The 24,653-nt window shown below is 41.0% G+C and overlaps 1 protein-coding gene across 10 annotated transcripts in view; it reads right to left on the bottom strand.

The window, feature by feature from the left end:
- ntng1a (netrin g1a) overlaps positions 1–24,653 on the bottom strand; it is a 158,768-nt gene that overhangs the window by 5,167 nt on the left and 128,948 nt on the right. For 2 of the 10 annotated variants that reach the window (XM_008438353.3, XM_008438352.3), the window contains exons 5-7: positions 18,331–18,357; positions 9,841–10,008; positions 5,810–5,944 (exon numbers count right to left, since the gene is read on the bottom strand). The exons of 1 other annotated variant lie outside the window; for it this stretch is intronic. In XM_008438353.3, the coding sequence (XP_008436575.1) occupies positions 5,810–5,944; positions 9,841–10,008; positions 18,331–18,357 (330 nt within the window). Of the gene's footprint in view, positions 1–5,809; positions 5,945–9,840; positions 10,009–12,245; positions 12,306–14,051; positions 14,097–18,330; positions 18,358–24,653 lie in introns of all 10 variants that reach the window. 7 more of the 10 variants (XM_081601330.1, XM_008438359.3, XM_008438362.3 and 4 more) reach the window with 7 other exon arrangements.

Below are 24,653 nucleotides of genomic sequence, written 5' to 3'. Positions count from 1 at the left end.
TTCAAAGTTTCAGTCTTCAGTTTTACCATTGATTATCGATTGGGCTTAGGATAAGACTTTGACTGGGCACATGGATTTACTTTAAATTAAACTTTTTCTTTGTAACTCTGGCCGCAGGGGTTAGAATTGTTGGGAGGTCAACTTTCATCCTGACCAGATCATCTTCTTCCACATGTTAGTAAAATTTAAACTTCCTAACTTGTTTCTCTGTAGAATACATAAAGCACTTTATGCTGACTGTTTAAAGTGCACACAGATTACATATACATATAGGCAACTTCTGCAAATGTTAAGGAAGCAGAACTTTAAATGTACACTACTGAGTTTTGGGGTTTTATTTGTAAAGATATTAAAAGCAACGGATGCTTTTCCTTCGCCTTCACAGCTGTGTGTTCCTTCATGATGGTCCGCTGTATAAAATCTTAATGAAATACGCTAAATGAGACAAAATGTAAAAAGCTAAATCGGTATGAATGTTTTGCAAAGCAATGTGTAATGACTAGGAATAGTGCTGCAAAAAATAGGTTGCCATAGTTTGTTTTCCACCAAAATGCTTATTTAAAATGTTGAGAGTTAAACTGTTTTGGAGTTGTTGTTTTTTTCTTATATATATAAAAAATATATATAATTATATATAAAATATATAAAATTTTACTTAAAAACAACCTATATAAAAACAACTTCAAATCTCCTAATTTTAGTTTAGTAGAGCATCAGGAAAAGTTTAGAGCCAACATGCAGCAGAGCGCGATGTTGGCACCGTTCTGTTACATGGTACATTTTGGTTTAGTTCTGGCACTAATTTGCACATTTTGCACCCAAACACACACACAGAGTAACACAAATCCTCCATTTTATTCACATTTAGTGAATTAAGCAGCCAGAAGTTCACATCATAAACTGGGCTCTTCCCACCGTCACATTCATCTCAGTTTATGTAAACTTCTGAAAATGAAGGAAGAGATGTAAAAAAAATAAAATAAATAAAATCTCGTTATTCTCGCATCTAGCACACAGTAATAACTGATTAACTGAGTTTAGACTGATTTAATGTCAGAAGATTTGATTTTCATTACGCATTAATAAGCGCACTGTCTCTTTAAGAGCCGGCCTGTTAGAGACTCGCCCAACTCGAGGCTTAAGGCTGAGCAGCAAGTTCAGCTGAATTCAAAGGCCAGTCCAGGTAATGGCCGTACCCTGCAGGCAGAGCGCTTCATCGCCCGCCAATTAAGCAGAGCCAAAAATCTAACATGAAACACGGGTATTGATTATTTGGGAACGCGAGTCGATGACCGGTTGTGTCAGGCATGTAGGTTCAGTAAGATTAAAGGTGCCGCGGAGCCTCAGAACTGCTTTCAGAGCTCGCCAGCTTCATCCGCTCTCCATCTCCACCCGCAAGCCACTTTTTTCCCGCATTACCGCGGGTAAACAAAGGCGGCACAGGCAGTAAATGACAAGATTTGTTGTGTTTGCCTTTGATATGAGTGATAATATTTAGAGAAGGAGACCAGTGAACTAGGTGCCCGTGTCTGGGAGAAGGATGTGTTTGAGGAGAGATTTAATTTTTAATTGCGTTTCTCGGTCCGACTGCAGATTGAGCCTCAGTCAGGAGCAGAAGCACCGCATCAGCAAACCCCCGCCCCCCAAAAAAAAAGATAAATAAAAAAAATAACAAGGCTGGAAAGTTTTACAAATTTCCATCTAGAACTGGATTGTTAATTTAAAAACGACGTTTAAGATAGAAACCGAGGCTGGGATCCATTTCTTGACTCGCAAAGTTACATGAACACCATGTTCTCTTCTGTTTCCTGTTTTGAAGAGTGGCACTGTGTATGGTGATATTTATACCACCATAAAACAGGATAAGATCAATTTAAATGGACAATTTCAAGAAATGCTTGATATAAAACCAGAGGTGGGAAAAGCACTAAAAATTTGTACTCAAGTAAAAGTAGCAACTCCTCAACATGTTTGAAATTACTCAAGAGTAAAAAAGTATTTGGTAAAACGTTTACTCATGTACTGAGTAACTGATCAAATCATCAGTCATTTAATATTTTAAAAATTACATCATCAGATGGACCAAAATGTAAAGTTAAGTGGAAACTTTGGTATTTTGAAGACCAAAATGACAATTATTCATATATGTAAAAATATATATTTTTTCTTACATCGGTTTCTTTCAATATAAAACTTATGATGCTACAACAAAACCTGGAGGTGTGTGTTTGTTTCTGGTGATATTTCTGGTTAGAACATGTTTGTTTTTCATTCAGTGGGTGGAGAATCCAGAAATGTAACTTTTTGAGAGCAGCAACACTTCATGATAAAATTACTCAAGTAAAGAAAAAGGTACAACGTAATAAAAATACCCCTAAATGTATATTTTTTCAAACAAAACAGGTTACTCAAGGTAATGTAACTAGTTGCTAACGCTGATTAAAATTACATTCCGTCTTTCTTCCTGTGGTTCAGATCTTACTGAAAAAAGGGAAGTCAAAGACCATCGATTCAAATTTCCTAAAATCACTGATCAACTCAAATGTTAATTACATAACCCTAAACTTCATCAGTTCCATTTATTTTAAACGTGTTCTCAAATTAAAGGCTGGATTTTATTATTCTCCTGCCATAAAAAATGTCATTTATCTCAAGACGTTTGTCACATATTCGCCAAGCTTGCCAGTAACCACGGAGGAAGCTTTACGTGTTACAGCGGTGGATCCCGAGGAACGGCTCCACATCGCAGCGCAGCTGATAAAGAGCTAACGGTGTTGAGATTTTAATCTCCTGTCATCAAATAAAATGCATTAATTATTTTTGATAGAACAGAAAACTACATTCTGACGCAGCTCCATTGAATACAGATCATGTTCTCTGTAGAGATCCTAACTCCGCTTGAGCTCTTACATGCTAAACATAATAGTTAGACGACTATGTAAAGCTGCATGATGCTGTAAAGCAAAATACATCCAGAGGATCTTTAGGCTTTATGTTTTCTCTTTATAGCCTTCTTTAATTAGTCACAAGGCCAAGTTTTTACACTTCAGCCGACTATAGTTGGGTAACAAGTCAATGTTTATGTGGGTTGGAAGCCATATGGGACACGGTAGAGTCTATCTGCTCTCTTATTCAGTCTTTTTGGTGGGTAAAACAAAATCATGTGTCCAAATCGTCGCTATGACGAAATCCTCTCACCGTTTAGGTTGGTAATTTCTGGGATAAACAAAGTTCCTACTAGGATATACTGAAAGTGGAGACCGGCTCCAACACTGTCCAACACTGGTTACTGATTTCCGATAAATTTCTACCGTGTAGCGCATCGAGATTTAGCAGGCGACGCTCCTCTCCCTCCCAAACGTCCCTTTGTGTGGAAACAGATGTGCGTGTTGACAGCGTGTGTTTACTCTGTACACGCTGAATATATTATAGCCACCAACAAGTTGCAGTGGAAAAACAGTGCATTTTAATGAAGATCCATCTGTGCCAAAATGACTAAAATAGCCCAGTGTATTTTGCGCTGAATATAAATCATAACACAGCAGGTTTGGAGCGTTGCAGACTGACAATGACTATATTAAAAATTTAAGCAAAATAAGGTATTATTAGGTTTCAGTAGGTGTTGCGCTAAAGTTGCTTTGTATTCAGCAGGAATGAGTGTTGAACTGTGACTGACCTCCTGTGTGACAGCCAATAAAAAACACAGGAAGGCGGTGGTGTGTTGGATCTAACAATGTTCAGGAGAAGTTCCTCCCTCACTGATGTGCCTGTTCAGCTTTTGTAGAGAAATGAGGTTCAACGTTTATGTTGTGTGTATTTTTAGGGTAAAAGCGGGGACGTCCAAGTCATTTCAATATTCGCCAAATGAGTCAAAGTCACATTTTTACAGCACTAACTTACACACCTTAAGCCAAATGTACAATAATATTAAGAGACAATTTGGTATCGCTACATACGTTTAAAATGCTGAATATGACTGACCATCTTCCTGTTATTTGTTTCTCTGAATCTGCTTTATACACCAGTAGTTTAAGATAATTAGAAACATCATTTAACAGCACTGGCAGCATATTCTTTAAGAACTGCAATATCTTATATCAAGAATGCTTCCGATAAAACTACCCAACTTTTTATTGTGAAGTTAGCGACTGACCGACCAAGTAAAGCAGTCCATGTTTCCATTTCTTGTATAATTTTTAGGATTTTGTTTTGGAAATGCCTTGGAAAGCTTTTACTAGTTAGAATCCCAATGCTAGCTTCGATAGCTAGCATAAGATCCATGAAGCAGCTGGATCTTATGCTAGCTCTAAGTTTCAGTGACATTGGGCAAACTTATGTATTTCAAACTTTTATTCGTAAAGCTAATACTAGCCGCAGGAGATAGCATTCAGCAAGTCTTGTTTTTCCAGCATCTGCTGTGATGTGTTGGCTACGTGTTGTCAAGAAAGCGCTAAATACATACTGTTGATGTCTTCAACAAAATTCGTTTAAAAAATTTGGTCAACAACGGATGAAACCTTCCACACTTAAAGACGAAGTGACCTGTTAGGTCTTACTGACTCATAGCTATTGAAATGGTGCATCATGGTGTTTTATGCTATACCAGAGTTGGCTAGAAAAACTGCCTGTATTCGTCCATGTAGCTCTGTAGCTAACCCCTCCAAGGAAAACCATGAAATACTAAGTTTTCCTTTCTGTACATTCAGGTAGCAGTTTGACTCTTTCATAATTGCTTTTTACGGCAACTGACTGTCATTTGGTTGTTTTTTGTCTCGTGGTGTACCTGTGACAAGTGCAGGACATCCCTACTATTTCATTTTTATTTGCTGTAGCTCTTGCAGAGAAATGTTCTTTCCCCGGGCAATTCTTTAAGGTTAATGTTTGTTGCCAGTTTTATTCAGTTGACAGAGAGAAAATAAGAAAACTTTGATTATTCTAAATAATAAAAAATAAATAAATAAAAAAAATGAGGGAAAATAAACATAAGAATCCTCCAAGAAATAATTTAACAATCCTCTCACATGTCACATCCAAAGGAAGCTTTGCATTTTCTGCCTGGAGCACAATCAGAGTCGGCACAAATGTCTTTTATCTCAAAATTTCTCTGTCAGAAACTTTACATCCACTCCCCCACTTGAAGTTCACGTCTCCCGTTTCTCTGCCTGCAGGTTCGTCAGGGAAACTTTGGCTTGACGAAAACAATGAAAAATTGGTGACATTTGGAGGAAAACGAAGGCTTCGTGGGGCATGCTTTGTCAAATGGCTGGAGGAAATATAGACGCCAAGACTATAATGGATGTGCTGGACCTGAAAATGACCTGCGTTTCTCCTTTAAGAGAAATGTTGGTGTTGGACGTCATCGTCCTGCTGCATGTTGGCACGGAGGGGATCGCAGGCAGCCTGTCAAGCAGTCAATATTGACTCAGCTGTTGTGTTGATTGCGAGCGCCGCGCCTGTGCCTGAGTTACTGAGCAGCATGCATCCTGCCATGCCGTTGCTTCTTTTTTTCCAGTTCGAGGCCGTAACGGGCACCCGCCGATCCCACTTCGGTAATGCAGCCACGGGACGCGGCGGGGGGGGAAATGCAAGGTTTCGGCTAACGGCGTAGGCATCTACATCAACAGTCGTGTCGCGCATGTGTAGCACATTCCTCCAGCCAAAGCTCGGAAATCAAACAGAGAAGGTAAACATCGGAGAAAGACACCAGAAGGAGACAGAGCTGAGGGAGGGTCGGGGGGGTAAGGAAGGGAGGCAGGGGGGAGAACAGTCGGGACGTTTCGGACATACGGAGAGTCGTGGTTCTACTTACATTTGCAGCCATTTTCCCACAAATAGCCGGGTAGGCACTCCTGACACTTGGGGCCCGTAGTGCCCTCCTTACATGTACAATATCCTGTGCCATTACAGTGATCACTGACTGAGCCAGAGGGATTACAATTACACTCTGAAAAAACAAGACACACACACACAGGCTGGAGAACAGGGTGGTGCTTTGACTTCCCGTCTAGGATTCTCACAGCTTCTCGAGTTCTGTCAGAGGCATCGGTAAATTAGAATATCGTAGGAAAAGACTTAAAAAAATAGATTTATTACACACAGAGGGATAAAGTTCAAGCGTTTATTTCTGTTAAATGTGATTACCCTGGCTCACAGCTAAGAGAAATCATGAGTCAACACAGGAATGCTGCGGCTTACTCCACCGTTGCCCAGCAGACATTCGTCAAGGAGGGTAGAAGTCGCTAAATGTTATTCCTAAAGAGGGTTGTTGCTCACAAACTGAGTGAAGGGAAGTTAATGGAGAGCTAGGTGTGGCACCTAGTGAACAAGCAACAGGGACAGATGACCACAATCAGTTTTTTTTTTTTTTTTTTTTGATATTTGATAGTTAATCGACAGGAAAGTGGGTAATGAGAAAAGGGAGAAGACATGCAGCAAAGGTCACCACGGCCGGGAATCGAACCTGCGGCAGCTGTGTCGAGAACTAAGGCCTCCATATGTGGGTTGTGCTTAACCCCTGCGCCACAACAGATGACCACAATTTTTACAGAATTTTGAAGCAGAATCCTTCAAGAGTTTTGGGGAGATTCATAAGATTTGATTTGAGTCAGAGCCTCAAGAGCAACCACACAAAAACACACGAGGACTAGAACTGCTTCATACCTGAAGCAGAGAAACAGAAGCATCTTGCAAACTTTTACAAAAATACTCCCTTTAAAATATTTGTTTAAAACTTCCACTATGTTCTGATTGTATCTAATATGAGACAGGTACTCTGTGAAAAGAAAGAGTTCTCGTACTGGCATCTGGAGAAATGCGCCTCTACTCAGGGAAAAACAGCCAATCAGAGCCAGGAGGAGGGTCCTCGTGTTGTCAATCAAGCTTGTATATGCGCGATTCAAGGTGCTAATGGTGGCGAAACAACTTACCAGTCCAGGAAAACTGTTTATCTGACATCGTTGGTGGCCAAGCTAGCTAGCGTTAGCATTTGTGACAGACTCCGCTGTGGGGAGCTAGCTATAGCGTAGCAGTAAGCAAGGTGGAGGGGGTGAGCAGCACGTACCGGAGTGTGATTGAGAAGGCAGGGATTTTTCACAGATTATCTGTCTCATACCTTCACCGCATAGTGAAAATGTTTAACAAATATGTAAAAAGCTTATTGTTTTTATAAAACGTACATACTTCAAGAACAAAAGATAATATTTTCATAAGTATGATCATTTTAATTGTTGGGAGTAAGAGTGGAAGTGCTTTTCAAGCTTCTTGAGATCCAGTAACAAAATGTTCACATTTTGCAATCATTTTGGGAGCAACGTACCCTGCGTGTGTTTGTTGGTTGTGCTTTGTTAAGTTCAAAGGTAGCACAGCCATCTCACACGAAGCTATAGAAAACTTCAGGTAAAACTGGACGTTGTATATTCACTACCTGCTAATCAGTCATTAAAATGACCAGAAACACAAGCATATATCCCTTTGTGTGTAATTAGTCTATGAAACACATGAATTTTCCTTTTTTTTCATAAATAAATAATAAATGGTATTTTCCGTGATATTCTAATCCATGGAAACAAACCTGCACTTCTACTAGAAAAAGTCTGACTAGAGTTCAAGAATTTACACAGTGGAAAATGCTACCATTTCAACGGTAATGAGGACAGAGAAAATGAGCAAAGAATGAACTAGAATTCAAATGCATGAACACCTTAAACACATTACAACATATCTGTGTTGAATTTGTCATTAAAACGAGAACCGAGCATGCAATGAGCTTCTATGCAAAGCAATTATCAGTAGATCTGATTTCAGATGAACTGAGGAGAGCCTAGGTGAGCATGCGTCTGTAAAAGTCAGAATCATTCACACAGAGATAAAGATGAACAGATAGAAGATGGACGACAGTGTGGAACGAATGGAGGATTAAAAATGAGAGAACTGCACATTGAAATGGGCATTTTTGTTATAAATTCCTTCATTCTAACTATAGTCTGGAAATGCTTCGAAATGCGTATGCCTTTCCTTGCTGAAACTGACGGAGACGGGTGGTCTTAACCAAAGCTGTAACGTGAAAAGAAAGCAAATAACCTCTTGCGTCTCCGGTGACCTACGCTTAATTGACCTTTCCACAGAAACCAGAACACTCTGCAGTCAAAGTGACAGCTATTTTGACAGTCCCTGACTAAAACATTGCACCGTAATGTGGTGGCGTTGCACGAAGCTTCACCTGAGTGACACCCAGGGGTCAGGCGAGAGGAGAGAGGTGACAGCATGTGACAAACTGGCGGGTCAGAGAAAGAGAGTCAGGGTGACGGCGAGCTCGGCACTCAGTAACGCCTCTGTGACTCTTAATACCAAGTGACGGGTTTCAGCTGCTCCTCCCGAGGCCATTTCATGTATATGACATATGCACTTGCCTGGCATCTTTGACTGCCTGTGTGACTTCGCTGGAAAAAAAAAATCTCTCAGAACTCATGTTACCTGTCAGACTTCCCCCTCAGGATGTACAAATGCACCTGACACTCGGAGCTGTGAATTCACACTGCCGATACTTGGAAAATATTTCAGTGGGTAGTCAAGCTATTACCTCGGGAGTTACATGAGTTGTGGTACACAGAACAAACGTAGATGTGGTTTAGGAATCTTTGTATATGAAATACAATGAATATAGAAGAACGAGGTGGTAACGGCTCATTTTTTATGTTGTGTACTAACAAAATGTGGGCATTAAATAGCAGGCAAGTAAAGTCCAGAGATGGGTTGTTTTTTGTCATACAGTTTGCTTATCTGCTGCTTTGGCAAAGGATAAGCCTAGCTTAAAATTAGCATACCTGCTAACAAATGCTGTTTGACACTTTGTGAAATATCAAATAGTTAGTAACTGCTTTACTTGAATCGTCAAATGGGTTTTGTCTATGTTGACTTTTGTACAAAAAAGTTCTAGAAATTGAAATGATTAAAATTGTCTTAATTAACTATCTATGTAACCCAATAGACTAACAATTTTGTCAACTTCAATCCTTGTTCAGCTTTTTACTCCACCTTGCTGTTGAATCGCACAATTATTGACAATAAATAAATAAACTGCAAATCTAGAAATGGTCAAGACAACGAATTGGCAAACGTTTAGCTAAATGTGCATACATTTCAAATGTAGCCATTTCGCTAGGAATCTACTGTCTATCTAGTTATTACATTAACTAGTCTTTGTATCCTATTAGGCTACCACACTAATTTTTGTCATATTCACTCCAGCTGTTTAATGACACCATTAATGAAAATTTACAAAATTATATTTTGGAAATTTAGAGATGATCAAGACACACACTTGGCAAACATTCAGCAAAATGTTTGTACATTTTAAATGTAGCTGTTTCCTCTAGAAATCCACAGTCTACAGCTTTCATACTTGTTAGAAAAATAACATTTTCTGAATTTTATTTTTGATATCTTCTTTCTATATAAAAATCCCAAGTATGCTAAAATCCCTGCGTAGTTTACTATTTCACACTCTTTGATTACGAGCTAACACTTCAAACATAACTGCATCCGACTAGCTAGGAACATCAAAATTGAAACGGCCAACAACATCAATCTTGCCATTACATCTTTAGGCATAAAAGCCGCTAAAACTATGTCAACATGATTACTGTAGCTGCACTGTTGTGCCAAAAAGAGTGGAGAAAAGGAAAGAGGGAGACTCTGGGACATGAGGACAGGACAATGCACTTGGATGACGCACTGGTGTTAGCATGAAGTGACACTACCTTTTTGGAGTCAAAGACAGGAAGTGAGGTGGAAAAGGTGTGAAGCGTGATGGCAGTGAAGAGGGCCAGGTGGGGGACTAACCTATGCACACATTTTCATCGTCCAGTTCTGCTGAGGCATTGCGGTAGTAGCCCAGCTTGCACAGCTGGCAGTGCTGGCCCCTAGTGTTGTGCTTGCAGCTCACGCAAATGACGGTGTTTAGCACCTCGAGGTAGCTACATCGGTTGGAGTGGCCGAAGCATTCGCAGTCTTGCAAGAAGAGAGGAAGTGTGGAGGGAAGAGACGGGTAAAAGAGGGTTGAGATGTTCGTGCTGCGAGTGCTACAGCGGAAGGGTAAGCATAGGTCTGAGCGAGAGGCGCCATGGCATGCGAGATGGAAATGCTGATGCTGCATGTCGGAGGTGATGTTGGTAGATCATTGTCAGTCTGGCAAAGGTACAGCCAGAGTTAGAAACACACACAATCACAAAAAAAAAAATAAAAAAAATATTGCATTGTTAGTAGGATTTGAGAGGTCACGTTACTTCAAGCACATCACAGCACAAGGCGACAACGATGGTACAGAGACGTGATAACAACTCAACATCACAAAGCATAAGGCAGGTCAAACCATGAATGAAGTGGGCATTCAACTTCGCGTGGGTGGTAGGACTTTTTTTTTTTTTTTTTTTTTTTTTTTGCTTTCCTTAATTGGATTCTTAATAAATTTGTTAGCTCAAAGTAGAGATGTTCACAAGTTTTCTAAGTCAAGAATCAAGTCTATCTAGTCTCTAATAACTCAAATCAGACACATGCATAGTGTACCTAACCCGCCAAAACTTAGCTGGTTGTTAAGACTGTTAACATAATTTTTCAATTATATTGGATTGCGTATCCATTTTTTTCCCTTAGTAAACCTTGTTCTTAATCAGCTTTTAAACATTTATTTTTTAGGTGTAAACTCTAAACAAGGTATTAAATAAGGAGCTAGGCGCAATGTGGAGAGTGAATGAAAAGCAGTATTGACATTTTAGAATAAACACAAGTGTCTATAGCATAACGATGTTAGCTAATAAATTTACAGATAAATTTAGTTCGTTCTGAAACTACAAAAACTTATTTAAGACAGAGGTGAGTTTAAAATACACCCATATATGTTTGTTGATGTTACAACAAACATGAATAGACTGGTGGACCATTTGTAGCTCACAGTCTACACTGTAAAAAACAACAACAACAAAAAAGTCTCTAATTTACTGTAAAAAATCAGAATTTCACCAGAATTATTCAGTAAAATTTGGGCAACCATAGCTGCCAATATTTTATCAGAAATAACTTTTTTTTTTTTTTTTTTTACAGTGCAAGGATGTTCCTGGTTGAACACAAATGTATCAAATGCACCCTTTAGTCCAAGAGTATGCACAGTTCTGTTTGAGCTTCAACATATTGGACAACAAAAGTTGATAAGGTAAAGAACCAGCCGAATTCCCGAGTCTTTGAAGCACAAATCTAAGTCTAAATTTGTTGGGAATATTTTGAAATTTAATTGCAACTCCAGTCAGACACTTTTAATACCACCTAACACCTGTGAAATGATTGATATATTTAACTAAAACAACCCTAATTCACAAAGTAAGTTGAGAATAATCAAAACCTACAATAGTGTCTAAGAGGAAGTATGAGGTCAAAGCCGATTTGCAGAACGGGTACAGTCTTTGTAGCTTCATGGTGGTGCTTCATAAGGCATAGCAGTTGGTTGGAGAACATCCCTATCGCTAAACGCTCTCCAAGTGACGTTCAGTCTGTCACACTGAGTAACCGCTGACACATTATGTGGCACAGCTCAGACAGATGTGACCCTTAAGCCTTGTTGGCAGCAGAGTACACTGACAGCCTCGTCAAGGTTCCAGAACAGGGAAGGTTAGCAGATGGAGCTTTCTTCCAAGGGATTGCTGTTATTAAGGATCTGTATTGAGGTCAGTTCTCTCAGTTCGACCGACACCAACCTGACCGGGCTTAAAAAAAAAACACACAAACGGAGCATACATTCGAGTTGCGTTCTACCTCCCATCCGAGTCAGCCGGTCCTAGCTGAGCGTGAGCTAAAACCCTTCCACGTTACACGCCTTACTCCTTCAGACATAGTCCCACAAGACTAATATTCTCCCTTCGCTAGAAATAGGCTAAGGTCATAAATAATGCACGCATTGGGGGGGAGGGATTGGCGAGGGGGAAAGGAACGTTCCCCAAAAATAGTCATAGCAGAAGAAATGACTCCTTTTATAGTGTTTAGAATCAGTTCTCTGTAAGAATGAGACTTTCATCTGCAGAAAGCCGTCAGTCCAGCTCTGAGCTGGATGCTACAGACGATAAGATTTTGGAGCTCTCCGGCTCTGTGGCGCAAGGATCAGGGAGGTTACAAGTCAACATAAACACACATGGGGGGAGTGAGGAGGAGAAAGGCTGCGGTGTCATCTGGGGACGACGCACGAGATCCAGAGCTCCTACCTCGCTTGCTGTTTGCAGCGTGGACAGAAGGGGCAGTGGACAATGCAACCTGAGGAGCTACTGGACGGATTAAAAGAAGAAAACAAACAAATGAAAGAAAACATACTGCAATCAAATATAACACATGTAATGCCAGAGAGAAACTAAAATAATAATAAGGAAAAAAAAACAGGCATTGTGCCCAATGAAAGTGTAAAAGTAATGATAAGAAGAAGGGGAAAAAAGGGACAACGTGTTCGACGATGACAAATGATGGCAATGACAAATAAGGAGACGTGTGCCAGGTGGAGCTGGCTGAGTGCAGCAGCATCTGTTACGAGTGCCCTCCATCAAGAACAATAAAAATCTCATTGTTCCTTTTCAGTACTTCATTTCATTACTAATAACTTTGTGTTATTCACCACCCTGTGTGCGTTTCCCCACAGACAGAAAGTATCCATTCAAAAAGCTTTCTGCTCAATATGGGGCAAAGAAACCAAAAATGCTCAGGTGCTAAATTTGTGCACAAGGAAACTAACCAGCCGTGATTTATGTTTATCAATTGATTTATGTTTACAAGTGAGGAAACTAACCAAAGGTAAAATAAATGTAATGTCCAACCTCCGCTTTTTGTACTTCATGACATAAGGCCTCAACATACACAACTTTTTGCGTCGATTTATAGTCAGAAACAGATTGATGCCGACGTGTTGAAAAGTGTTTTCCCTCTTACAAATTTCACATCTTTGCTTTTTTGTCACAGATAAGTGTTTCAGGTGACCAACAAAATTTAATATCTGGCCAATTTCACAGATAAAACCTGCTTCCAACTTGGTGCCACGTGAAAAAAAGAGATATCTGGCACAATTCCTATCACACCAAACTGATCGGGTTGTGAAACATTTTAGGCTAAACTGTGAAACTTGTCTCGACAACATGACACAGGCTGAAAGATCTTCAAGAGCAACACATCCACGCCAAAGAGAGAAACAATGGCACTACCATCTATCAGTCTGTGAAGGGCTACAATGTCATTTCTATGACTGCAGAACTCCAATGAACCACGTTAAGAGACGTTGTCAACAAATAAAAAAATTATGGAAGAGTTGCAACCCTTCCCGGGAGCAGCTGGCCCACCTAAAACTTTCCAGAAGCGTAAGAGAAAAGAAAACTCGACGGTTCTGTAGATCTCATTTGCATCAGTGCACATAATCCAAGAGTTTTTGTTTTCTTCAGAAGCTGGATGGGCTGTCTCTACCAGACAACCTTGACAGAGAATGTCTTTCCTTCAGTAAAGCTGAATAATCTAAACACAGGAGCGAGGGTTTTTTGTCTTTTTTTGGACAGCTTTTCTCCATTAACAAATCAAATGTAACTCAAACTATCTTTGTTGATAGACATTGTTTCACTGAAACATTTAAGTCTGACAAAAAAGTATAAAGCAAGCGGGTATTTTTTAAGACTCTTTACATGATGGCTTAAACAAAGATGAGGCTATCATCTGCATATAACTTCACCAAAAACCCCTTCAGGTTTGTCAGCTGATTAAATGCTTGGAACCTCTTATCCTAATGTAGACATATACAGTCCAAATATTGAAGGCTAGAAATAATAAAGCATTGTAGAGTACCTGGCTAAACTCTCCTTTAAACCTTTATAACAGCAAAATAAGCAGATAAATACTCTCTCTCTCGAAGATGGAACACAGTACTTTTGGCTACTGAGAGCCAGTTTTTTTATATATAAATATATATATATATCATACAAAAACCTAAAATAAATAAATCTGTGGAAAAGGTAACTGGTGTCATAATCTTAAATGCCTACCTTCTTTTCGGTTAGCAACACCTAGAGATGAGACATTCGGCCGTACTGCGTGCAATTAGAAGAAATCAGGAGTTATTCATGTGCCTTTTGCGTGATTCACTTAACAGATTGTCTACGGGGAGGGGAGGGTAGCGGGGGCTACGTGGTTGTTGACACAGACAACTGGAGACATGAAGATGTCCGGCATGACTCAAATCAGTAGGTCGGGGAATCTGCAAATACAAATGGGGGGGGGGCAGGGCTGACATGGACGAGCAAGGAGAATGCATCCAAGGACCCTTTAAAAGGACATTGGAACAACGTTGTATGTAATTGGAGTGACTGTTGGGTGCGTGTCTGCAACAATGAGCCCAGAACGAAAGAGGCAAGAGATAAATCTCTTAAACGTAGCATTTCATACATGATTTATGTTGAGTATCTGATACTATGTATGGCAAATGCAGACTTTAGGGGGCATTTTGTTTAATTCATCACATTGACTTTGTGATCAATATCTAATTATGGCGTATTTCTGGTGGAGGAATAACAATGAATAAATAATGGCAGGTGCTGGCACTTGGAATGACGGACTGCTGTGGGTAGCATAACCTCATAATTACATACAAGTCAGTATTTCCGTGTCAGGGAAATACTTTGCGGTTGGAAATGGAGAGGACTCAGCCAAACGGGGAGGAATCCGGATAACTTTCCCTCATTGTGCCCCTTTATCTCTTCACTTGATCTTTCTGTCCTTTCGCTATCGACTCCATGAATCATGCAATCTTTCCCAATTAGCATCCAGCGGTGTCCTGGCAAGGAGCCTATTTCCCTAACTATGCTTGCAAAAAGAATATGAGAGCTGTTCACGAGGCGCTCTTTCAATAAATGCATTTTTTTTTTTTTTTGCTGTGAGGGGTACAGGGCTTGGACCATGTTTGTGCAAGGCCCCATCACCGTTTCAAATCCCTTTCGTTGGTCCGGAATAAAACAAGACTTTAGAGCTGAGCTCAGTTTATCTGCACACCGACAGCAACGTTTGAAGCACCTCAGATTTACTAGTTATTGATTCTGAATCTGCTTCAGCAGAAGCTTATCAAGTACAGCGTTCTAATCCCTTTATATCTTTATTTCTTTTTTTTTTTAAAGAATATTTAAAAGCTGTGCTTACACGGAGAGCCCCGTATCACTGCCGACTGCGACATCTCCAGGGGTTTAAAGTCATGTAAGTTGCCGGATGAGAAGCTCTTTGAAATGACAGATTAACAAATAAAGAGCTTAAGAAGCAGGGCACGGCTCATCACCACTCAAACTCAGGTCTTATATCTTACGTGAAGTGCCCTGTTTTTTTCTTTTCTTTCCACTATCTTTGTTTTGCATCCATTTTCGTTCTGATGAGCAAAGCAGCCTCCAAAGAATCGCGAGGAACACAAATGACAAGACACGAGGCCGGCAAACGCGCTGGCCGGATCTGTGAGATGTACGTTCAATAAATCGAGCCGATTTCATGTTTGCGATGGACTGGAAGCGACACACATCTGGGTCCCCTCCCCGCCACCCCCGTTAATTACTCGGCTACGGAGAATATGCAGGTAAGGCGAGTTAAATGAGTGGTGACGGATTTTAATCAATGCCATACTCGTAATGAAATGCAATCTAGCAGGGCTGGGATTGTTTTTAAAATATTAATTTCACTTTAATGGTCCGCATTAGGCAATTCTGCCCGGCTTAATAAACTTGAAATAGAATTGGAGAAAAGTCAATAAGGAATTCAATTACCTTCAACCAACAACATGAAAAAGCGCACGCTCCGCCTCGAGTCCTTTCAACAACCTCAAGGACGTCATAACCTTTTTGCCTCTCCCTCCCCCTGCTGCTTTGCTAATAATGCAGACATAAACTTGATATTTGTTTGTGCTGAAAGCAGCGTCACCCTCTTCTTTCAGCGTGTTTTAGAAAACAAAGGCAGTCAGCACGTTCCGGTTTTACTGTTAGCATCGTTCTGTCGGAGAGGAGGGGGGGGGGGGGCTGCTAATTGTGAGAAATCCTAATCCCTTCCCCTTCACCCCCTTGGAGGGGCAATCTTCTGGATAAGAAGTGAAGACTTTGGGTTTGTCTAAATTCTACCTCACCATACCCTCCAAACACACACACACACACACACACGCACACGCACACGCACCCCTCCCCCCACATACACACACACACACACACACACACCTTTCAGGTTCGACACTCTCCATGTGAAGGATTTGAGGACAACCGTTGGACATGGTGTGGCCTGGCAATTTTGGATGAGATGGAGAAGCCGCATGTTGTGCATAGGCAAGCATGTACGAGGACCATGCAGACACACACACGCACACACACACCGAGCTGTACTCCTGCCATGCACAGAGAAGAGGCATAACTTCTGCAGATGTGATGATGACGGGGGCAGGCAGTGGGAGATTGTTAGAAGTGGGAGGGAGGGAGTGTGTGTGTGGACCGGGGCTCGGCTGTGTGTCCATTTCTGACTCGTCTCAACAGCGTCGCACTTTAAAGCGGTAAGCCTGATTAAAACACCACCTGGGGACAATCTGTTTCCATCTCAAGTCCCAGACAAACATGTTTTGAGAAACTTGTTTTAAATGCGTGTCTTAACTTGGGAATAATGACAAAGAGGATGTGAACCGGAGGTTGTTAACTCTTTGTACACTTCACATTCGTTCGCGCTGCTGCCAAAAAAAAAAGCCTTCATCAACATCTATTTCATATTGATGTATTGGATTTTTTGCTATTACATCATTATCATAATTAAAGTTATGCCATTTTTAAGAAAAAACAAATATATATATATATATTTTTAACATTTTGAATCATTTCTCAAGAATCTTTCGGAGCTTCAAAAGTGGACATTTTTGACACAATTATCAATAAAAGAAGAACATTTACTTCATTTTTGTTTTTTCTTAACCTAATTGTCTCAAGATTGAGCATTGTTTGTATATTTAAAATTCATAATTTGGAGAAATTGACATGTAAAACGTGGTTAGTCTGATTCTGTCTTAGAGAGGCAAAATGACTGGTTCTGTGTCATTTTATGCACTTTTTTTTTGTAAATCTCTTGTTTCTTCCTGAAACTACAACTTCAGTTACACATTTTTCAAAAATTAGATGCGCCCTGAGCTGGGGCACTAGAGATTTGGTAAAAAAAAAAAAAAATCATTTTTTTTTATCCATTACTGAGCAAAAGCTCTATTCAAGGTTTTAAAGAAAACCGAATACAAGTAACACTACTGTATTATCTGCTTTAAGGTTTCTTTACCAATTGTGCCAATAAATATGAAGGACTTGGAATGACAATGAGTGAATGTGTCACAGTAGATAGAGTTTAAAGTATCATACCGTTTCTATGCGTGAGCTCAAAACTAAATTTCAGATTCAATAAAAAAAAAAAATACTTTACTGACACCAAAGGGGAACAGAATAAATTAATTATGACCATCGATCAAAATCAAGAAGACGCATCTCTTTAATCGAGCCATTTGATGTTGGCGAGGGATCGGACAGGGGGGAAGCAATTTACTAATCAATCTGGCAACGGAGAACACCGGTTTAGACGCGGGGAATAAAGAAGATTAAGGAGACTTGAGCCCGACTGTGCAGGATGCACTTTGGCCTGTTCGATACAGTCGTACGGCTCCTTGCGTCACGCAGCCTTCCAGGCAGCGGTAACTTGAGACGTGGCACCTCTTTTCTTGCTCCATCCTCCTCAGGGGGCTACTGCTTGACGAAGATAATACCGGCCGAGGCGTTTGAGGCTCATATTAAAATGACCCCCCCCTTCACCCCACACGTGACATTATACTGCCAGAGAGGTCTCGGCACTTTAATAAAGTCTAGATGCCATTTATTTATAATGCATGGGAGACAGAGAGGGGGAAAGAAAAAAAAACAAAAAACAAATGACATTGGGCATGCAGAGCCAGGTAAGTGCTATCTGGTTGAGTCTGAATGGAGTAAATTAATATGCCTGCATCATGACAATATCGCCTCCAGCTATTGCTCACCGCCTCACCCTAACACCCCACCCCCCTCCCTCCCGCCAATAAAAATGTTAGTCGATACTTGTTGAGAGAGTTTTCGCAGGTAGATTTGGATCAGAAATGAACACTCGGCGCCACACTTAGGGATGTTCGATGAAGGGCACAACAGCAGGCAAAGCAAAGCAAAGCATCAAGCATTAATAGAGTGCTTTCTCTTTTTTTTTTTTTTTTTTACTTTTTTTAGTGTTAATAGTATTCTGATGCTGTTTACTTACTAACTGGACCAATGTTATTAGGAACACCTGCAAGAGAAAAAGAGAGAGAGGAAAAAAAACACACACAGCTTAAATGGTTGCATATCATTGGCTTACCGGCAGTAAGAACAACATCTTAAGTCCAAGAGAGAAAAAGCTGGAAAATCCTCCTCTAATCTTTACAATGTGATGAATTGTGTCCACCTGAGTTAACGCACAGAATAGATGTAAAAGTCAGCAGTCTGTCTGGTGATCTGTACCAGTCCGGTTTTCCTCCTCCGATTTCCCCGTCAATGGCCAAAGTTCTTGTCGTCTAAGTTGAAGACGTATACACCTGGTTTCAGAGACTAAACCACGCTGCTCTGTGTCTCCATTTACTGTAATTACAGCTGCAAGTTGTTGCCACGTCTAGAGACTATTTGTTTTGTTCGTTCTTCTTTTAAAGATAAGCTAGTTCCAGTCAGATTGGAAGAAAAACAGCTGGGGGTGATTTTAAAGTCGGGGTGATTCTGTTAGATTTAGGTCTGGGATTTGACTGGGTCACTCTCCATGGCCTTATTTACTTAAGATTTTGACTGAGTCTTTTATTTAATGGAAATGCCAAATTGCATAATATAGTCTTTATTTTGACATTAGTGGAATATTGACAAAGTTTTGCACACATTTGTAATGTTAACCCCCCACTGTGTGTTTCCTGTAAAAGTTCTGGAAGACCCTGGAGTTGATCGTTGTCTGGGAAGTTTCCTTCCAGGACTGCATCCATCTTCCCCTTAGTTTTCTTCAGCCTGATGCAGAAAACCCATCCCCACAGTATGATGGTGCCACCACCATGCTTAGCAGTGGGGAAGGTATTTTTAGTCTGAGTCTCCCACCAAACACTGTGTCTTGCTTATTGGCTAAAAAGCTACATTTTAGTTTCATTCACCTCAAGCAACTCGTCCCACATCTTTGCAGTGCGTTTCATGAGTTTAGGCAATTGGACTTCTAATGGCTTTCTTTAGGCCACTACCCCCAAAAAATATATTTCATCAGAACACGGAGAAGCAGCATTCAGCTTCTCTGCACCTCAAATCTGGAACAAACTTCCAGAAAACTACAAAACAGCTGAAACACCGAGTTCCTTTAACTCAAGCCTACAAACCCAACTGTTTAGAGTCACTTTTGACTCACAATCATTGGAACATTAACATATTTGATGCATGTTGATGATTTTCTTATGTAACAAACAAAGCAAAATGTTTGTCACTGGTTACTGGTATGTTATTTATACGGCTTTTTATTTGTGTTTTCATGGTGTAAAGAACTTTGAACTGCCTTGTTGCTGAAATGTGCTTTTAAAATAAATAAGGCTCTACTTGGAACGCCCTATTCAATAAAATTAAACTACTACTCAATGTGATGAAATGCACTAAAATTTATTCAGCCAGTAGTTTGCATTCCACATAAAATCTGGATGCAAAACATTTACGATTGTAACGTGACAAATTGTGATCCAGTCCAAAAAGGTGTGAAGACTTTCATAAGGCTCTACTACAGTAAATATCAAACTGCAGCTTTGACAGCAGAGCAGGATGTGTCTCGTCCTGCCGGCCTGGCCGTCCGCCCCTCCATCGAGCAATCTCTTGAGCCGGGCGGCTGCTGAGCAGATAATGCAGTCTGTCTCGTCCCCATGGCGACCAGATCCCCGCAGCACCGGGACGCCGGGCTGGCTGCGGATCTGAGGAGACCGAAGACGTTCAGTCCCTCAACCCGAACCAGCCGCGGTTTCTCGGTTTCATCTCGGTTCGGCTTGTAATTAGCGCCGCAAACGCCCGCGTTCGCAGTCGCGACGTCGGAGTTTCCTGTCCGGACATCAACGCCGGCTGGAGTTTTTCTAATCATCCCCTTCTGGATGGAAGCCCTGCCACACATCCTCACATGTCCTTCCTCGCCTCAGCAAGGCAGCGTGCCCAACCAAGAAAAAACAAAAACAAAACAAACAAGCACCGCTCCATGGGAAGAAGAAGCATGCTGGGCATTTGGAGACATGCTCGCACGTTTCTTTCAAGCTGGAGGAGACGAGATGAAACGCTCAGATCTCATGTCTTTTCCTCACCTGAAGCGGAGGAGGGAAGGTGTGCGGGAATTTCAGCGTGGCCTTGTTTTTACGCAACGGAGACGAACACGTCCAAGCTCTGGAGGGGAAGCGGGCGGGGGAAGCGGTGAGGATTTTCACGAGTTGTTTGTGTACGCGGACTTTGATCCGGCTGCTGTCATTCAGTCGGTTCTTCCCTTGATCTGTGCCTGCCAGTTATGTTTAGATGCCAAATATGCGAACCGTCAGAGAACTGTGAAGTGCAGGTGGCCACGCCGGCATACGGATCACAAACCCTCTGGCGGTGGAGGGGTGGGCAGATGCTCAGGCGCGGACAGGAAGGACAGGGCAAGGGCAACCGCGATAGCGGACGCTGTGGCGCAGCGGAACGACGGGACAGCAGAGGAGCAGCAAAGAGCGCGCTTTCGGATAACACAAGTGCATTGTGGTCCGCGGTGTCCAGGAAGTCACTTTTGAGGAGACAGAGACATGATTCAAGGATGTGAATCTCATCACTTCCTGTATTACAACATTGCAGTACAAGATCACCTTAGTTGATTTACAGAAAGGGAAAATAGTGATAGTAGATAAAATATCATGCAGTGTTTACAAACATAAATAATATTACATCATTACAATAAGAATTAAAACAGAATTTGAATTGCAGCATTAGTCCACTGTCCTACAGCCGGGCCTGAATACATGAGGATCTGCTGAGGGGTTAAATTTAAAGCTGCAGTACCTAACTTTTAGAAGGAATATGTTTAAGCTGTCACTTTGTCACTATGACTGTACAATACAAAACACAAGTGAAAAAAAATTAGCTTCTTCATTTCCTCTCTTTGGTCCTACTGCCATCTGCAGAAACACTCTGGTTTGTAACAACCAATCAGAGCCTAGGAGAAATTATCAGTGTCAATCACGTCGTGTACACGCTGCTCACACACTCCAATGTTTCACTCTGCTATGCTACAGATGGTTCACCACTAGAGAGCTAGCCAGGAGGCTAGCTGAGGCTAATTAGCATGGCTACATATGACAGCGGATAAACAGTTTTCACAGTTTTCTCCCACTCAACTTTCTGATATTGTGCTCAGATTCAGAACTTTATGAACATGTCCTTTCACAATGACATTTGTGGAGCATGTTGATAACTATCTGCTGCTCAACTGACAACAGTTTTACCTGTTATTGCATAGGCCATAATATAACCTGTCCTGCATTAACATTAAATATTTTATTTCCTACGTCTGAGAAACCCAAAATGAACAAAATTAAAGGCTTCAAATATACCACTCTGTGAGAAATCAGTTTATATTCTACATGCGTTTAAATTTTTTTAATTAATTACTGAAGAAATTAACCTTTTGAGGAAATATACTCTAATTTAAGGTAAGACGACAGTAAATGTTCAATTTTCCAAGTGCCTGCATCTTGATAGAGAACGTCACTTTTAATGGTTAAAAAGGGATGTGTGAACACACACATCAAATCATGAACACTATTTGAAAGTTTCATTTTAGCCAACTGGAGGATTCACGCTTTTTCTTCACACTTAAATGAATTTCTGAAAGCAGAAATTTATTTCATACAGCAGAAAAGTAAGCAAGCAAAGCAGCTAAAATATTTACAAAGTAAACAATAAAGTGCCAGGACAGTCAAGGCTGCAGGATCTTTAATGTTTCTATTCTAACTTTTGTTGCTCTGCATAAACTTTCCTTCAGTCACTATTAAACTTTTTTTTTTTAAATCGACTTCTTGACCTGTGTTGCCATTCTGGGAAACCTAGATCTATTTTTTTTTTCTTTGCCGTGGCGATTTATTGTAAAAAATAAATCAACAAGAATGAAAAACAACTGTACTTACAAGGTTTTAAGCATCTGGTTGAGCAATAACACAGTCAAAAAAAGCTATCCGCGCCAAATTTAGAAGATTAGCAGGGGGCCGACTACATTAGGTGAAGGATAGAGAGGAAAAAAAATATGACTCTTGCTGGTTATTTCCCTGCATACTCCCATTAGTGTGCAATAAGAAACCGTTTAAATTCACCGTTTGAGCAGAGAGGCTCCTCACAGCAACAATATTCTGCTTTCCTTCGTATCAGCCAACGCTCCGTTTACTGTCGCTAAGACGACAGGAGAAGAGCGCAGTGATAAAGTCGGCACTGTTGCTGCGTAACAAAGAACCGGCTAAACGTTTTAACATGTATGTCACACAGTAAACAGAGGTGTTAATCTGCTTATGCTCCTGACGCGACGGAGTGTGCCACCACACAATTTTTTGTTTATTTCGACAGAAGACCGTGGGTGAAAAACAAAACGTGAAACCGTCCGCTCGACGATGAACGAGCCACCGTCCGTCCTTACGGATCGACTCGTCAGGTTGTCGCTGAGTGAAGTTTGACCTTTCCTTCCAGGTCACGCTCCCGAGCACCAGTGGCCTGTCAGTGCAATTATCTGCTGCTTTATGAACAACCTGCGGGGCACGAGCGCATCCGCGGATCCCATGTCGGGGTCATTCGATTAATTTTCAATCACCGTCAATTTCAATCCTCTTCACCTGCCTGGCCGTGCCATTACGGGCCACGGCTGCAATCTAATTTGGTCCTATCGCGCAGGAAGAGCATTAAGGGCTGCTTATGTTGACGGTGCGCCCCATTGATTTCTTTTTCTTTTTTTTTTGTGCATGCTGCACAGAGATCAGGGCGGCGAGATGCTGGGGAGGAAACAGGATCTCTGAGGTTTGCGCGAGTCGCCTCATGTGACGGGGTCAGCACATGCCACACATGGACACGAATACAAATGGAGGCAAGACGGTAAATAAACTACTGCCTGAGCAGAAAAAAGGCAACGAGCGATTAGAAATGAATCATAAAGAGGCGGTATTATGTAAAATCGTGTAATCATGCAATTCCTTCATCAAACACATACCTGGAGCGTTGCTTTGATTCTTTCACACACGTTTAATAAATCTTTTAATCTCCATGGCAACAATCAAACTGTTCAAGACGCACAAGTTGAACCAAGCTGAAAGCTAAAGTTTTAAAACTCCTGACTCCACCACTCGGCTCCTTCAGACTAGCTGGCAGCAATTAGCAAACACCTGGTGGAGTTGCACATGTGCTGAGCTACTTCTCAGTGCAACATTGATAACAATGTTATCAATGTTTTATTATTATTAAGTTTATTTGACAGGAACAGCCACACATTAACAGAGACAAACTGAGCAGAACAGCAGTCTAGGGCTGTTGTAAACGATTATTTTAGTAATCGAGTAATCTATAGATTTTTCTTACGATTAATCGAGTAATCGGATAAAAACAATTATGAAATAAAATATTGGTAAATATTCCATAACACCAGTGTTACTATCGGATATCAACATCAGTCTATTTTTTCCACATTTGAGCTTCCCTACCAGTTACTTTTTTGTAGACCGGGGGAGCAACACGGGATATTTACGGCTCCTCCGTTCAGAAACTCATCTACCAGCCATGTTCCGCCTCCCGTTTGTTCAGACCGGGATGATATAAGTTTATTGTGCGGTTCGTCCGTAAAGCTGCTCTTACCCTGCAAGCATCAACCCTCAGCCGCCCGCCGTTTTCAGTCTCTCCGCTCACCTGTATAAATCCTCCTCAGCTTCTTCCCGCCGTTCAACCAGCAGCTCCGGAGCAGAAAGGCTGCCGAACTCCCGGCATCGCGCCAGTCATTTTAAGGATGTTTATTGGTCCCACAAAAATGATGAAAACCCGGAATTATCACCAATCAGTAAAATCCCCGCGGGCCGAACTTGAAGATTGGACGTTATGCCGCTAACACGTAGCTTCCGTCAACAACTCAGAGGCGGAAGTCAGAGCTCCGCTCAACGCAAATAATGTTCCGGCTGAAACACGGTGCGCTAAATGATAAAACATAAATTAACGAAGCTTCGAGGCAGGTCAATTTTCCTCGAGGAATTTTAATAATCGAGGTACTCGAATCACTCGAGGAATCGTTTCAGCCCTACAGCAGTCCCATGTTTGTGTCAGTGCAATAGCAACAGCTGCTAATTCAAGGTGATGTATACATATTTGATATATATACAGAATTTTTATAACTGATGGAAACATAGTTACTTTATTGCGCTATTAGTTGATACTATGTGGCTGAGAAACACATAATTATTATTTAGCAAATCAGCTTCAGACCACAATAAAACATGGTGGTTAATATTAATACATGAATGGAAAAGTATTCATGTACTTTATTCAGATTAGTATGATAGTAAAAAT

Source organism: Poecilia reticulata, chromosome 20 (assembly GCF_904066995.2).
Source record: "Poecilia reticulata chromosome 20, P_reticulata-male-v2, whole genome shotgun sequence".
NCBI lineage: Eukaryota > Metazoa > Chordata > Actinopteri > Cyprinodontiformes > Poeciliidae > Poecilia > Poecilia reticulata.
Note: the sequence above shows the minus strand (reverse complement) of the source record. Positions and strands in the feature narration are given on the sequence as shown.